The 14966-nt window shown below is 54.0% G+C and overlaps 6 protein-coding genes across 6 annotated transcripts; 3 read left to right on the top strand and 3 right to left on the bottom strand.

Annotated features, from left to right (window-relative positions):
* Nucleotides 1–1624: 1624 nt before the first annotated feature.
* BO97DRAFT_476874 (Zn(II)2Cys6 transcription factor domain-containing protein) lies at nucleotides 1625–3434 on the top strand (the record flags this gene model as incomplete). The annotated part of the gene is made up of 2 exons (XM_025700512.1): nucleotides 1625–1675; nucleotides 1734–3434. 2 exons carry the CDS (start codon nucleotides 1625–1627, stop codon nucleotides 3420–3422), a joined length of 1740 nt encoding a protein of 579 aa, XP_025553287.1. The 3' UTR covers nucleotides 3423–3434.
* A 124-nt stretch (nucleotides 3435–3558) lies between these two features.
* On the bottom strand, nucleotides 3559–4324 carry BO97DRAFT_21087 (uncharacterized protein). Its single transcript, XM_025690567.1, has 2 exons — nucleotides 3923–4324; nucleotides 3559–3851 (listed from the first exon to the last, which is right to left on the bottom strand). Exons 1-2 carry the CDS (start codon nucleotides 4165–4167, stop codon nucleotides 3695–3697), a joined length of 402 nt encoding a protein of 133 aa, XP_025553286.1. The 5' UTR covers nucleotides 4168–4324; the 3' UTR covers nucleotides 3559–3694.
* Nucleotides 4325–5229: 905 nt separating this feature from the next.
* On the bottom strand, nucleotides 5230–7127 carry BO97DRAFT_365926 (uncharacterized protein). The gene is made up of 6 exons (XM_025692599.1): nucleotides 6520–7127; nucleotides 6447–6466; nucleotides 6363–6399; nucleotides 6243–6310; nucleotides 5817–6187; nucleotides 5230–5763 (listed from the first exon to the last, which is right to left on the bottom strand). Exons 1-6 carry the CDS (start codon nucleotides 6644–6646, stop codon nucleotides 5289–5291), a joined length of 1098 nt encoding a protein of 365 aa, XP_025553285.1. The 5' UTR covers nucleotides 6647–7127; the 3' UTR covers nucleotides 5230–5288.
* A 1749-nt stretch (nucleotides 7128–8876) lies between these two features.
* Nucleotides 8877–11197, top strand: BO97DRAFT_404513 (cytochrome P450). The gene is made up of 5 exons (XM_025694978.1): nucleotides 8877–9494; nucleotides 9570–9757; nucleotides 9809–9933; nucleotides 10018–10894; nucleotides 10956–11197. Exons 1-5 carry the CDS (start codon nucleotides 9266–9268, stop codon nucleotides 11076–11078), a joined length of 1542 nt encoding a protein of 513 aa, XP_025553284.1. The 5' UTR covers nucleotides 8877–9265; the 3' UTR covers nucleotides 11079–11197.
* Nucleotides 11198–11532: 335 nt separating this feature from the next.
* Nucleotides 11533–12943, bottom strand: BO97DRAFT_404511 (Gfo/Idh/MocA family protein). The gene is made up of 6 exons (XM_025694977.1): nucleotides 12853–12943; nucleotides 12779–12804; nucleotides 12559–12728; nucleotides 12199–12494; nucleotides 11690–12138; nucleotides 11533–11635 (listed from the first exon to the last, which is right to left on the bottom strand). Exons 1-6 carry the CDS (start codon nucleotides 12881–12883, stop codon nucleotides 11573–11575), a joined length of 1035 nt encoding a protein of 344 aa, XP_025553283.1. The 5' UTR covers nucleotides 12884–12943; the 3' UTR covers nucleotides 11533–11572.
* A 604-nt stretch (nucleotides 12944–13547) lies between these two features.
* Nucleotides 13548–14693, top strand: BO97DRAFT_442020 (substrate-binding domain of hmg-CoA reductase; the record flags this gene model as incomplete). The annotated part of the gene is made up of 1 exon (XM_025698222.1): nucleotides 13548–14693. The coding sequence occupies one exon, from the start codon at nucleotides 13548–13550 to the stop codon at nucleotides 14691–14693; it is 1146 nt and encodes a 381-aa protein (XP_025553282.1).
* Between the last annotated feature and the right edge of the window lie 273 nt (nucleotides 14694–14966).

The following is a 14966-nucleotide window of genomic DNA, read 5'->3' as shown; positions in this document are numbered from 1 at the left end:
AGCAGACCCTTTTTCAATATCAAAGCAACCAACCTACTGCAAGATGACGGAGCATAACACCAACCTCGGGGACTGGCTTGGCCAGGGAGTCTTTTGGATCCGTAAGGCCAGCATTTGGACATCGCACCAAGCACCCAGCTGACAATTTCCAGTCAACAAAAGATCCGAGTCCAATAAAGAGAAAGCCAGCAATAACGCAGGCCCGAAACTCACGGGCTGGTGCTTGGCCCTCAACAGACACGATGATCTCGTCTTCCTGCACACGGAGGGCTATCATCTGGGATACATTTGGCGGAACGCCGCCCCTGGAGGTGTACGCTTCGATACACGGGGCTTCGCTGTCAAGTCGCGTGAGTCGAATTATCAATTCATGGTGCTGGGTCCCCGGGAACACTGGACGGCCGAGTGCAGCAGAGACAATATGCTTGAGTGGGCTCGCCGCTGGGGCGGCTATGAAGTGACTGGCGATGAGAAGGAATACTACATGGCTTTGATTAGAGCAGCAGCTGAAGAGTGCGACGGCGAAGAAGAAGAAGATTAGAGATGACTCCGACTTTGCGCAATAGGATGATCAAAGAGTATTACTCAATGAATCGAGGAATTTCATTTTTTATGCTGTTTGGGATAGGTTATTCCCAACCCTCGTGTTCCCTTCACTCCAGGTTCTCGAGCTCAGCAATCGAGATCGAGATCGAGAAGTCGAGATCGATGTGGGGCGATGGTCTCCTTTTCATCTCTTTCGCATACCTAAGCATGGTCGTAGCCCCTGAACCGAGGACCCACATTGGCTCTCCAGGATTATCGAGGGCACACCGGTCGGATTCGTTGACACTGTCTGGACAGAGAACTCATACGCAAAAGTTGCAAGGCTTTCCAATCCGCAGATGAAATTGCAGTTCACCTCCGATCACCGGTCAAGCTTCCTGCGACTTATCGCTCTCCATTCTGGCTAAGGAAATATCGGCCAGGGCAGTAATCAACCAAGGTCAGGCCGCTTGGTCCGGTGAATATCTCGGGCGAATAACTTAATCTTGGCCGTAGAGAGGAAAATAGATGAAACTGTAGTGGAATGTGAGGACGATGTCGAGAAGAAGAGTCGATGTAGTCAGAGAGTGTCTTATGGCCCGATGCGCCGGGCCCGAGGTCTAGGCCGTGCTTGTGCTTGTGTTTCGACAATATTGCCCAGATTCTGGAAATTCTCTTTTGCCAGGCTTGGCAGAGTAGATCATAGATGATGCTCGACTGGCTCTAGAAACCTAGCCACGCTCAACGAACTATTTCATGGAACAACGCTCCGCGGCTTTTGCGGCTTCTGCACTGGCGCGAGTTGGGATGTGCGTTGTGAAGACGAGGCCAAGTCCGAGGGCAAGTGATTCGTGTCCGACATGCAGATTCAGTTCTACCTTGACAATATGCACAGGTCCTTCGTCAGACTAGAAGAGAAGCATCGAAAATATATCATTTCTGGTGGCACTAAGCACAGGTCCCACGCCATGCCATACTCCTGACTGATGTTCGGAGATAAGCGTCGATCCCGATACAACCGAGACAATCTCACCTTAAGATAACAGACAGCCCTGCATGCAGCAAGAGGCCCAAACAAGCCACAAACCCGTCACTCACAATGCCATACCATCGACCAGGTTGTCAAACCTGCAGGACTCGGCGCATAAAGGTATTCTCCCCTTGCAGCCCCTGCACCCAACCTACAACCACCCTAACAACCAACGCAGTGCGACCAAACACACCCAGTCTGCCAGCGCTGCCAGAAATCCCACCGCACCTGCGCCGGCCTCTATAGAGCACAATCGCAACCATTCCACCACGAAAACCGCTACGCAAGCGGCCAGCAGAAGCGTCCGCGCGGCCCCCGCCGCAGACCTGCGAGCCCGAGCCCGAGCCTGAGCCCCAGACTCACCCCCCTCCTCATCCTAAGACAGCCGCAACCCTCCCTCAAAACCCAAGCCATAGCCCACTACCTCCATCACTACACCTCCCCGTCCCCCTCCACCAATCCCTCATCCTTCACCACAAGCCTAACAGAAACATACATCTCGACCCTGCGCACCCTCCCGCAGCCCCATTTTCACCACTCTCCACCAGTAATCACCACAGCAGACCTCGAAAAAGCCATCACCCCCCTCGCACTTGCATATTTCGCGCGCGCAAAGCACTACCCCCCCGCAGCAAGAGAAGCGTCATCTACATACGCCCTTCTCCTGCGGGATTTCAGCGTGCTCCTCCGATCCGTGGAAACAGATCCTTCACCCAGGCAAATCGACACCCTCCTGCTGATGATCTTCTTTATGAGTCGGTATGAGGATACCGTCCATCCTGTCCCTGGACATAGTACCACTACCCCGGGGTGGATGGGAAGTTCGAATGGGTTCGCTCCACCCACGGCCAGCGGAGGGATTACCAGAGGATCAACCTTGGCAAAGGACATCCATGCGACGGTGGGAAGTTTTGCACACCAGGATGGGGCGTTAGCTGTTTTAAGGGTGTGGGTTCTGTTTCTGGCTCGAGGAGATAGGGGTACATGGAAGGCAACGGAGGCGATTAAGCTTACCCGCCGGGCGATGATGAGGTCTGCGCTGATGCGGGGGAGGGCGTTGCCGGTTTGGATTCTGGATGGGAGGGCGTTTGGGGAGAGGGAGGGTGTGGAGGCGCGGTTGGATGGGTTGGCGGTTAGGGTTGTGCAGTTAAGAGGGGAGGTCGTGGCCTTGGGTACTCGGAATTTTGCGCAAACGGTGGGGGGGTCGCGTGAGGGGTTCTTGGTTGGGAATATGGGGGTCGCGAAGGAGGTTTATTCTCAGGCGAGGATGGTCAGGGCTGCGTTGGAGGCGTGGAAGGTGGAGGTCGATTGGGTGAGGAGGTGGAGTAAGGAGGTGGTCGAGGGGACGGTTGATGTTCTTGGGTCCGGGAATGCTAAGCTGCTGGCAGACCGAGTGCTCTGCTTCTCGGATCTGGCGCACGCGGTGCTGTGGTGTCATTTCTTAACCTTGCGGATGTTGGTGGAGAGTGTTTGCTTGAGAGTGCTGCTATTTGTGGAATCTGAGATCCCAGGGTCCGGGGCTGCGATGTGGTGCGATCTTGCTGCTGCGAGAGAACTGGCGGCTGCCCACGAGGCGGAGCTGAAGAATCTGGCAAGGCAGCTGGCGGCTTGTTTGCCGTTCGTTCTGGGGCAGATTGAAGTCAAGGACAATGCAGCGTGGGGAATACGGTCTGTTGCTTGGAATGAGAAGCAGCAGCCCACGCCCTATAGGGCTAGTCTGGTGGTGTGGCCGTTGACTGTTGCTTCGGGTATAGAAGGACTGGGTGACGAGCAGCGGTGGTTCAAGACACAATTGGGACATCTGGGCCGAGTGACAGGCGTGGGGGTGCTGGAATGTGCAGAGGGGGACGAGTGGCTGAAATTCTAATTATACCACGTCCTGCAGGTTGTGTGGTCCGACGTCGTTGCTGAAGATAATGTCCAGCAATAACTAATACCAAGACAGGGGATGTAGTCTTCTTGCCGGTAGATCAACTCCATTCCTCCTCACATGCTGACCTACTGTCCTAACAACAACACCATTCGCGTCGCCTCAAGCACAGTCCCGATCTGCTCCATGCCAAGACTCGTATCTTCCAGGGCCGCAAATTCTTGGTCTGTCGGCCATTCATAAAGAGAGAAGCTGGAAGACCTCATCGGTCAGCACAAACTGGCCCTTTGACTGGATGTGCAGCGGCGCCAGATATGCTCCCTCGCAGTTGAATCCAGGTCCGGATAGTACATGGTGAGAAGGATCCTACTCTGGAAAGCTTGATCCATTGTGTCGGCGCGGTTCGAGGTCATGATCATGACGCCACTTTAGTATTCGAGCAGGAGCTTCCAGTCAGCGTCTATACACTGCAGCAGCGCAAGAGCTACACCACTCACCGCAAGAAAACAGCCACCACATTGTTCTGCTCCAGCTGACTGCTCGACCGCTCTGGCAGGAACACATCGCATTCATCGAACAGCAGAACCGCATCCCCCTTCTCAGCGAGCTCAAGGACCGTATTCAGTCGGTGTTTCACATCTCCGCATGTCATCCCAGCTCGCCGACGCGCAGCACATACAGCGGCTTCCGGACGCGATCGGCGATGGCTCCCGCCGTCAATGTGGTTCCCGGGCAGGAGCATGATGATCCCTTGTCCCTTGCCTCAATGACAACGTCGAAGACATCCTTGTGGGCTGCTTGTCCTCGATGAAAAATATTATCGGATTGTTGTAGCCGGTCGGCAGCATCAGGGTCGACAAGCTGTATTATTCCATGAGGTGATTCATGTTGGCAACTATCTACACCTCAGCAGAGCAGGCAGCGAACTGTAAGTCATCCATTCGGCCCAAGAATGAGAGTGCATATTGTCGCCAATAACCCTGACGTAAACTTAGTAAGTATTAGTATGTCAATAGTGAAGAGAGTGAACGAATAAGCAGGATATGTCTGGAGAGTCATGACCATTGTCAATCATCACACAAAGAAAAACGCAGCGAATGCGAGATCATCAGCTTATTCCACCTGGACGCCTGCAATGTGGGTAATTGTCTGGGCGCTTGTGCATCAAGGTATCAATTTCGAGCCGGCGCTAATACTCGACATGCTAGATACCTAGGAAGAAGCCAAGAAGCATCCTTCGCGCAGCATACAGACGAGTTCAACACCCAACAAACACCGTCAAATCCCGACATGTCACCGAGCAATTCCCGCCAAACCAGCCCAAGTCAAGTAAAAAACCCCAGCCTCACAGCGACAATCACGCCAATCTGCTCACCCCGGACCCCTCTTCCCCATGATCACCCGGATAGTGAGATTTAATATGCATATCATCTTCCGCCCTACCTTCAGGATTTACCGGTCCCAGCGGCCCGCGCGGAGGACAAAATGTGATGTATCACGAACTCGTCATCTCCGACATCCGAGCGGACCATAAGTACTGTACAGTACGAGTGGGTCTTGCATCTGGATCTGTCTTGTCGGGCAAATCCTGCGAGTCTATGTATCAGATTCTTACCCCTCCAACCTTGCAGGGGGTTGCATGTGACTTGTGGAATCCCTGGGAGTACAGTGTGGCGACAGGGGAGACAGTACGAGGTCTGAGCGAGGAGGGGCTGGGGCTTGGGGTTTGCGCTTTCCCAGGTGATAATCGTATGATTGACAATATCTACTGGGGAGTCAATCATGAGAGTGTTGTGAACAAATGAACGTAGTCTATGCATGACATATGGACAGGTCTAGTATAATGTACAGTACAATAAATCATCACCGCGGAAGATCAAAGGAAGGTGACGACCGCAAATAGACCGGGCTGACCTCCACATTCGTCTCGATCTCTGTCTGGGCCATGATCTTGCCCGCGGGGATCACGATACGGTCCTCGCTTCCGTTCCGCTCGATATGTGTCCCTGCGATCGTCTCCGTTTCGGCGCAGCTCTGTAGCACACTCATCCCGTACTCGGGCGGCCGCGGCTTGGAGAAGCCGGACCCGTACCGCTTGGCAGCGTTGTTGTTGCTGCTCGACCAGCCGCCGTAGCCTTTGTTGGAGGAGTATTCGCCGATCCAGCGAGGGAGGAAGCGCGAGGCGATCGCTTTGAACGAGGGGATGGAGGACGCCAGGATGCCAACGTTGATCTCGATGGACGACCAGTACATTGCGCCGCTGATGGCGTAGGTGGAGTCCGCGGAGGTGAGCATAGCTGGGATGTAGGTGATGCGGATAATGGAGGAGACGCAGGCGCTGGAGATTGAGAGTTAGAATGGGGCGGGGATGGGTTGTGGGAAGTGACGTACAATAGACCCAGGCAGAGAATGAATCCCAATGCCAGCTTTTGTTTGTATGGCATATGGAGGTGGAGGATCACCCGGATAGGGAGTGTGTAGGTCAATAAATCGGTGACGATGTTCAGGGCCGCGTTGGCGAGGTAGAAGACGTTGATGTCCACGCACTGGCCTTCGAGACTGGGATTCCACGCTTTGGGGATCGGTTTGCATTGAAAGGCCGCCGTCAGGACAAACGCCGTTGCTTGACCTCCCACCACGCACATCATTACAACCGACAATCGAGTCAAGGCTTTATCGCCCAGTCGAGTGTAGAAGAAGCAGACCGAGGTTTTGATGAAGCCTAGACAGGCGAGGTAGAACATCGAGCTTAGCCAGACGACCTGCAGGAAACATGATTAGGAGGGATCGTTGAGATCAATAGCGGGGGCAGCGTACAAAGGCGTAGGTAATGAGACCATCTTGGTCGACTTCATCTATATGCTTGCCCATGCCATATTGGACGGCTGATGGTGGTTAGTATTGTCAATGTCAGAAACGCCGGGGCACAGAGCATACCAACTATTGTCACCGCTGTGAAAGCCCATGAAAGCAACTATGTATATCAGCTAAGCTCAACTCGATTCCCGGAAGTTATCTTACACAAGCGACGATAATCAGATCTGAGAAACGGTCAGCCAAACTCAGGGTTGTCCCAAAAAAGCAGACGACTCACAATCATCCAGTCCCATCCGCTTCAACACGAAGAGCCGGGCAAATAACCGCAGACAAAGAACGATAAAGGTCAACACGGCAAAGGCGATGGCCACGCCCGCCACAACGGGGCCCTGCGTCTTGGCCATGTCAAGAAGCTATACAGCACAGCGGGCGAAAGGGAAAGAAAGAATCTTTCGAGTCCAATTCGGCTCTGGTCGAGTGACGTGCCTTTTATGTAGGTGGAAGCGACCTGGCGTCGCGCATCGACTGCTAATTTGCAAATCGATTCGGGGTTTTGATCATGCAGCAGCTTCAATGGGCTGGGCAAGTCGCCCTGCTGGGAGAGCCCTAGCTCGGGGTTCTTCCCCTGATCCCCATCTTCGCCCTCCCTTGGCACAGGCCGTGAAAATGGATGACCAGTAGCGTTTCCCCGAACAGGGAATCAGGAGCGAGAATTTCGCAAGATTTCCCCAATCTTTGGGTTCAATGTTCTGGAAAGGAGGTGGAAATGCAACCGATTGGGAGGAGACCCTAGCTTGGACGCCTTCGCTCAATTGGGTTTAGCAGAGAGAGTGGTGTTGTCCACATATCGTATCGACGAAATGTGAAGAGTGCATTCGACACAGCGCCTGCGTTAAGCGGACAGCTCCAGGACCTTTTGACGTTTCCTTTGGCCAATGCGTGACAAGAATAGCATCTGTGACCGGATCGTCGGCGCGGGTCATCGTTCCGGACGGGGGAGAAATGAAACACGCCGATCGCGATTCCACCGCGGACGGGCGCGGAATTGACAGTTGACAGAGAACCCTGCGCGATCAATTGTTCTGCCCCAGTGTACTGCGTATGAATGACTCAAGTTCGAGATGCCATTGCTGTCACCCCTCCGGACAATGGCATTCTTGCTCGCATCCGACTGATTCACCCTCCCATGCCATTTCCCGAGCCTTCTTGACTATTGAAAATCCTAAGATAGGCGACCTTAGCAGGAATTAGGTTCCGACGCCAGTAGCTGCCCTAAAACGCCGGCAACTGGGCTTCGAAGCGGGAAGCGGAACGCATTCTCTGCAACTGGCTTAGGGCATGACAGCCACTGACGGCAGATTGGCGGGAGACTGGTGGTGGCGTTGGGGCATCGCGATTGTCCTGACCCACCCACGCAAGGAAGAAACCGAAATCGGAGAACCTGCAAGTCGATGACGGTGGGAGACTGTGAGTGCGCAAGAGTCGGCCATGCACCCAGGCCCAAATCCCGGTCGATTATTTCCCATAGTATGTCAATCCGGAACGACCACGGCCTTGGTACACCCCGGGGTTCGGTTTGCTCTTATTCAGGGGTGATGGAGTGCTGAAATGGCCTCCGCGATTTAGCTACAGTCTGGAGAGGAACCATTTCCTACATCCACGATCTAATTCACTATAAACTAGGGTGGTTCAACGGCAGCGAAAGGGCTGAAGCGGGAATCGCCATCGTTCTCCCTCCCCCATCACAAGGTGGATTCAGGCGGCCCTCACGGCGAAGGCCCATCGACGGTCGGACAAAACGGCAGATTTCTTCCGGTCCTTGCGAGCGCGACCGCTAGCTCTTCGGTCTTGCGGTTTTCTTCTGAGCATGAAAGCCGTTAACGGGTGGAGATTTGCAAGCTGGCAACCAACTTCCCCCTGGAACATCATGAGTGGCAATCCGACGGAACGCTCTTTCCTGCAACGGGGCACCGTTGGCGACGCAGCTTGTCAAAAGTACAATTGTCGTTCACTCCCGCACGGCGAATGACGAGAGCGAGCGTTGGTCTTGGCATTGTCGATCGAATGACGGTGCGCGCATTAGCGGCCTTTAGTTGCAATTAGCTGCAGTTTAGTGGCCGCACGCAATGGAGTCACTGTCCGCGAAGCGACTGTTGTCCGGTGGGGCTCAATTTGGAGCTGTCGATGGGATAGGTCACATTGCGCGACGAGGGGCTTCAAGGCGGGTACAAGTTATAACCCTAATGCCTCGCTCGAATTAAGGGGGGAGGACGAGAGCAGTTATGGAGCCGGTTACAATCCAGGCTTCCAGCCAACCCACCAAGACGCCGCGGAAGAAGTCTTTCACACCCCCAAACTTGACAGGGAAGATGCCTGTTCTTCGAGCCAGATTTGTTGCTCTGACAGCTGTCAACCGAATCACTAACAACGACGACCGTCAATGAGATTCGATGTCGTTGTCTTCCGTGGGTCGCTCAGTCACTCACTGCGGTGTACACTGGACAGTAGTAGCATTCGCGGCCACGAGGCGCCGTTGAACCCTAAGCTTCGTATATGAGCTGCTGTGCGTCTGACAGCCCGTCAGGGCCCATCGACACCCACCATGCCATGTCCACCCCTCCCTCCCTCCCTCTCCTCCCCGCGCCAAACGGTGCTCCAACCGGGATAGTCTGCCCATTTGATTCTAGGTCCCCCCCGAAACAGGCTGGACAATCTCCGTGTCTCGGTTGAGTGGACGCTTGGATGCCTCTTTCGCTTGTCGGCACGAGGAACGGACTGCACGTTGCCCACTGCGCCAGCTCGTGCCAATGAGAATGCGATTGTTTATGAAACACCGCGGTGATTTGCCCTCTACCCACTGCCGGATCAACCCTAGCAAAGGCCCCTTACTGGAGGACTGAGCAGCGATGGAGACAAAGAGCCCTGCTACTGCTTGGCCGGTGTGAGGTCAGGCAACGGTCGCATTCTTAAGAGCTCGTCTCCTCGACTTGCGAAGCTTCGACTGCCTCATTCACCAAGCAGCTATGGGACTGGAGAGTTTCCTGTCGCAAATCACCCTAGCCAGGGTGGCTTTGGGTCTGGTCGTATATGTCGTACTTCAATTCGTCTACCAAATCATCTACTATCGCTTCTTCCACCCTCTCGCCAAATTCCCCGGGCCGTTCTGGGGCAGCGTCACGCGCATCTGGCTCGCATGGCACAATCTGCGGCAAACAGAGCTGGAGACTGTTTCTGAGCTGACGAAGAAATATGGTACCGACTCTGTCTCTGGAGAATTCGCGAAATATCAACATAGCAGCATCTAACGCCGAGGTCTTTCATTCACAGGCCCCGTTGTCCGCATCACCCCGACTCTGCTGCTGGTCAGCGACCCGACAAAGCTGCCGGATATCTATCACCGCCAGGCCGACAAAACTGGACACTACATTACCGGATCGTTCGGAGAAACCGAGTCGCTGTTCAACATGCGCTCGTACAAGACGCACTCCTCCTTCCGCAAGCACTCCGCCGGGCCGGTACGTTTATACATGCTTCACCGCGAGACTGGTGACTGACGCCCGCTGCAGTATAGCTTCAGCAATGTGAAGAAGATGGAACCTCTGATTGATCTCCGCATGCAAGAGTGGCTTGACAAACTCGACGAAAAGTACTCCAGTACCGGGGAGGTCTTTGACTTTGCCTGGTGGGCTGTGTATGTTCTGCATCGATTGCCCCTGCCTATGCCTCTCGCGAAGCCCAGCCTGTCCAACTCACCACTAACCCCGACTTAACACAGCTACATGGCGTACGACATCATCAGCGAGGTCGGCTTCGGCGCACCCTTCGGTTTCGTATCGCAAGCCCACGACGTGGGCGGGCTAATCCAAGGCTTCCACGACGGCCTGCCGGCCTTCGGGCTGCTCTCGCGACTGCACCCGTTCACGAGCTGGGTGAAAACGACCTTCCTCAAGAAATACCTGGTGGCGACGCCGGCGGACCAGTCGGGCGTAGGGGTGCTAATGCGGTTCCGCGACCGACTCATCGACCAACGGCTGCGCGACCTCGCAGAGAAGAAGGACATCGGGCGGGTCGACCTCCTGCAGACGTTTCTAGAGGCGCGCACCGAGAACAACCAGCCACTGGACATGGAGTACATCAAGGCGGAAGTGCTGCTCGTGCTCCTGGCGGGCGCCGACACCACCGGGACCGTCTTCCAAGCGCTGGTGCACAACCTCCTCACGCACCGCGCCGTCTACGACCGCATGATGGCCGAGATCGATGACGCCGTCGCCCGCGGCCTCATCCCCGCTGACTCCATGCCGCAGTACGCCGACATCGTCGACCACCTCCCCTACTATGTCGCCTGTGTGCGCGAGACGATCCGCCTGAATCCCCCCGCGCCTAACATCTTCCCGCGCTATGTGTCCGAGCCCGGCATCGAGCTGTACGGCAAGTTCGCCCCGCCGGGCACCGAGATCTCCGGAAACCCGTGGATTATGCATCGCGACCGTAAGGTGTTTGGCGAGGATGCCGAGGAGTTTAAGCCCGAGCGCTGGTTGGATCCCGAGCACGCCAAGGTGTTGAACAAGTATATCTTCACCTTTGGGTATGGGGCCCGCGTGTGTTTGGGCAGAGATATCGCAATGATGGAGCTGTTTAAGGGGCCGTTGCAGGTATGATATATCCGATTGCTTGGTTCGGGTTTGTTTGGTTTTGACTGACGAATTGTTCTAGTTCTTCCGATACTATACCCCCCATGTGATTAAGGATAAGCCGGCGGCACGATTTGTGATTCAGGGGGGTGTGGGCCACTGGACGGATATGTGGTTGACGATTGAGAAGCGGAAGACGGCGTAGATTCTTAGAACGGTGGCTGCTCTGAACGTATAGTTGTTGGTGTGGTTTTGAGAAGTTCATGGATTGTAAAATAGCCACAACCACTTCGAGTTCTTGTGTTAGAGGACAGCCAATGCAGCATTACTTGCGACTTCGACACATTTATCGTTGCATGTACAGCACAGTACTTCCACAACCGCATGCATAACTTCCTGGCCGAGACCCTGGAATAGAGATTCGGGTGTGTGTATAGATGAGCTGTCAATGCGTTCGCACATCTGGAGACTTCATTTGGATTGATTCACGAGCTGAATGATTGCCAGTGGCTGCTTCACTTGGACAGACAGTCCTTCACGGCTTGAACGGAGGACAAGTACGAAGCGCAAGGTAGAAAACCGTTCATACCATTGATTCCAGCTAGAGAATTGCTAATCAAAGATATAGGAAAGTGTACTAGATATGATGCTAATTCTCGGTAGAATTCACCTCAGTTATCCAGACCTGCTACGCCCCAGTCATTGATATCTGGTAGCCTGCGGTGCACCATTCTCCGCACCACTCTTCAAGATCAACTCGATCTATATTCCGTCAGTAGACCATCGTTATCATCCCGATCGCTTCAATAGACGCACCACTTCTAGATCTGCCAACGCTTCCTCCGGCCGCTGTTCGGGTTTCAACTGTCCCGATACCAACGCCTCCCCCCATGCCTGAATCTCATTCACGACCGCCAGTTTCTCCAGCGGCAGTGTCTTGCTTTCCTCCTGTTCATCCAGGTTCAACACCACCATATCATCATTCGCCTGAAGATGGCCATTCTCGCCAACAACCGTCCACCCACCCTCCTTCAAACTCGAACAACCCGACAGCTGAAACGTTCCCTGCGCGCCGGACTCGGTCCGCAGCATCGCATCCACCGTGTCCACCGGTGGCAACGCATCCGCAAAGCTGCCCACAAAAGCACTCACCTGCGTAATCCGTTCCCCTTTCCCCAGTAGGTACCGCATCGCCGCTGCATGATGAACCCCGATGTCCAGCACCGCTCCACCCTGATGCTCCGGTTGTTGACGCCACGCAAGCTCTAGGTTCAGTCATCAGCCACCATAAAACACACACAAATTTCTCTGAAAATGGGTGATACCGAAGAAAGGCCAGTACACAAATCGGCCCGGTCGGCAATCGAAGTAGACCTGCGTGCGGAATTGGCGGATGCGACCGAGACGATGCATTTGGGCGCGCCCGTGCCGAAGCGTGTCGAAGTAGCGGTAGTTCTCGGCAACGGACCAGATGGTGCCCTTGGGCAGGATAGTGGTGCGATACCAGTCCAGTAAGGCGGTCGCTTCCGAAAGGTCTTTGGCGATGGGTTTCTCGGAGAGGACGTGTTTGCCAGCTGTTAGGGCGGCGCGGACGTAGTGGGCTTGATTGGCGATGGGGAGCCTTTGGGGGGTTAGCTGATCTTTGAGACGTCTTCGTGTGAGGGATGAAGTGGCAGTTAACGCACGCAATGATCACGGCTTGAATGTCATTACGTGCAAGAAGCTGGTCGAGACCTTGGTCGGCGTTGTCGGCATAGCGGTCGATGTGTTGGTCGGGGGCGATGCTGGCGGCAGATTCCAGGGAGCGAGAGTAGACGGCCTTCAGCTCGAGGTCTGGGGAGGCTTGAACTCCAGGCTGGGGAGGTCAATCTTTCATTGCTTCTGTTGGGCTCGTGAGTTGCATACCAAATGGTAGTCCTTGATGAAGAGACCTAAAGAATGGTATTAGGAATGCTCAACCTAAGGTCGGGGGTTTTTACCTGCTCCGATAAAGGCGATTCCGATAGTCATGATGCTTGAGAATCAATTAGCACAGAAGCTTGATGGAAGATGAGTTCGACAATAGCAAGGTGCATCCGTATTTATTTGTGCCATCACTAAGGATATTCAGTCAATGCTCCTTTGTATTTCTAATAATTGTCCGGTCCAACAACAAGGAACGGCTTGGTCGGTCAGTCTTTGCTCCGCTTGGTTGGTGGCATTGTGTTTCACCCATGATTGCCAGGGCCCAGCTGCATGATGGCGTAAGATTGTATGCAGGAACCCCCACTTCTGAATTAGTGCAATGGAGCAGTGCCGTTTTGCAACCTGAGGCATTATGGTAGTCGTCATAAGCGAACCTGAAATCAACGTGGTAAGGTCGTATGTATATTGGATTGATGATTCTGCCCTGAGGAAACTGAAAAGGAATTCGGCAATGCACCCCAGCAAACCATTGATCGTCATAGACTTCGGTTGGAGGGAAGATTCGCCCCTCTATTTCAAGACTTGGTCATGTTCTTCGCAGTTGAAAGTGGTAACCTGAAGCCCAAAGCCTGAAGATGGAAGTAGAAGCCTGTTGTTCCCGGTTGCAGGAAAGCTTATTCCGGTTTGCGTTGCCGTCCTGAAATATAAAGAGATCTCGCGAGGCCATCATCTGTCCAAGCCGTTACAGAGCTCCATCTTGCTGCCAAACATGGCTCCTCCGTCGAAGAAAATGAATGATGTCTTCAATCAATATCTCCAAGACGCCAAGTCCATTACAGACCACGCCACCAATCCCTCTCTGATCCATATCGAGAATTTTATCGGTTTTACACGTGTCCCAGTCGGTCTTGCTGGGCCACTAGATATTCGCAATTCCGACGGCGAAAACCACAGGATCTGTGCACCCATGGCAACGACCGAGGCAGCACTGATCGCGAGCTGCAGTCGAGGATGCAAAGCCCTGAACGCCAGTGGAGGAGTGGAATACATTCTCGGCCGTGAGGGCATGTCTCGGAGTCCGTCGTTCCAGTTCGCCAGCCCGCGTGATGCGCAGGATTTCATCCAGGTCCTTTCCTATGTGGAGAACACACTCTGTGAAGTGGCGGAATCAACTAGTAACCACCTCAAGCTCGTGGACATTACTCCACACCTCATCGGGTGCTACGCTCATGTGGTCTTCAACTATACCTGCGGCGATGCAGCCGGACAGAACATGGTCAGCATTGCAACCCAGCGCTGCTGCACCTGGTTGATGGACACGTATGCTTCGCAATATAAGATCAAGCACTCTTATGTGGACGGACAGATGAGTTCGGAGAAGAAGCCGTCATGGGGACATGTGAAGACGCCGCGGGGCGTGGAAGTGACTGCATGGGCGTGCCTGTCGGACGAAACATGTCAAGAGATCCTGGGTTGCACCACATCTGAGTTTTATGACCTGCTGCAGATGGCGAAAGATGGTTCTATCCGGAATGGAATCCATGGCAGCAACATTGACGCGGTCAACGTGCTGACTGCTGTGTTCATCGCGACTGGCCAGGACGCTGCGAGTGTGGCGGATGCTTCATGGTGCCACCAGAGCACTTTCTATGACCGAGCCACGAAAAGCCTCACCGTCAGCCTGTACTTCCCTTCGCTGCCTGTGAGTGTCATTGGGGGAGGCACCTCGTACGACACCCAGCGGGAGGCACTGCAGATAATGCAATGTGCTGGGTCAGGGAAGAAGAGACAGCTTGCCGGATTTTTGGCCTGCTTCGCATTGGCACTGGAGCTCAGCACTGCTGCATCCGTCGTGACGGGCACTTTTGCAGGAGCCCATCAGAAGCTGCGGAAGGGTGAGAATGCTAAATTGTGATTCTAGTACAGAGAGTCTTCTTATGAAATGTTAAAGGTGTTGATTAGAGGGTCTGGATCCAGTCCTCGTCTGCCTGGTGTGGACGAGTGTTGTTATAGATAATGATATATAACTAACAGTGGAAGATGCAATATTCAAGGTCAAGCCACGGTAGTACTAGTTGAGTAAGCATGAGACTGAATACCGAGCTACAATACCATTGAAGAAATGATGTATGCACCACCATGTCACAAATAGTATGCTAGCAATGCATTTCGCATCAAAAGTGATGTA

Source organism: Aspergillus homomorphus (genome assembly GCF_003184865.1).
Source record: "Aspergillus homomorphus CBS 101889 unplaced genomic scaffold BO97scaffold_10, whole genome shotgun sequence".
Lineage (NCBI taxonomy): Eukaryota > Fungi > Ascomycota > Eurotiomycetes > Eurotiales > Aspergillaceae > Aspergillus > Aspergillus homomorphus.
The sequence above is the reverse complement of the archived record's forward strand: the minus strand, read 5'-3'. Positions and strand labels throughout refer to the sequence as shown.

Bases quoted from the DNA above. Each gene is read 5' to 3' on its own strand.
- BO97DRAFT_21087 (XM_025690567.1), bottom strand. From the start codon at position 4,167: ATGCTCCTGCCCGGGAACCACATTGACGGCGGGAGCCATCGCCGATCG. The intron at 3,852-3,922 runs GTGAGTGGTGTA...CGAATACTAAAG, and splicing joins GTGGTGGCTGTTTTCTTGCG to TGGCGTCATGATCATGACCT.
- BO97DRAFT_365926 (XM_025692599.1), bottom strand. From the start codon at position 6,646: ATGGCCAAGACGCAGGGCCCCGTTGTGGCGGGCGTGGCCATCGCCTTT. The intron at 6,400-6,446 runs GTAAGATAACTT...TGATATACATAG, and splicing joins ATCTGATTATCGTCGCTTGT to TTGCTTTCATGGGCTTTCAC. The intron at 5,764-5,816 runs GTACGTCACTTC...CTCAATCTCCAG, and splicing joins ATTCTCTGCCTGGGTCTATT to CGCCTGCGTCTCCTCCATTA.
- BO97DRAFT_404513 (XM_025694978.1), top strand. From the start codon at position 9,266: ATGGGACTGGAGAGTTTCCTGTCGCAAATCACCCTAGCCAGGGTGGCT. The intron at 9,495-9,569 runs GTACCGACTCTG...TTTCATTCACAG, and splicing joins TGAGCTGACGAAGAAATATG to GCCCCGTTGTCCGCATCACC. The intron at 9,934-10,017 runs GTATGTTCTGCA...GACTTAACACAG, and splicing joins GACTTTGCCTGGTGGGCTGT to CTACATGGCGTACGACATCA.
- BO97DRAFT_404511 (XM_025694977.1), bottom strand. From the start codon at position 12,883: ATGACTATCGGAATCGCCTTTATCGGAGCAG. The intron at 12,805-12,852 runs GTAAAAACCCCC...ACCATTCTTTAG, and splicing joins AATCGCCTTTATCGGAGCAG to GTCTCTTCATCAAGGACTAC. The intron at 11,636-11,689 runs GTGCGTCTATTG...GACGGAATATAG, and splicing joins CGTTGGCAGATCTAGAAGTG to ATCGAGTTGATCTTGAAGAG.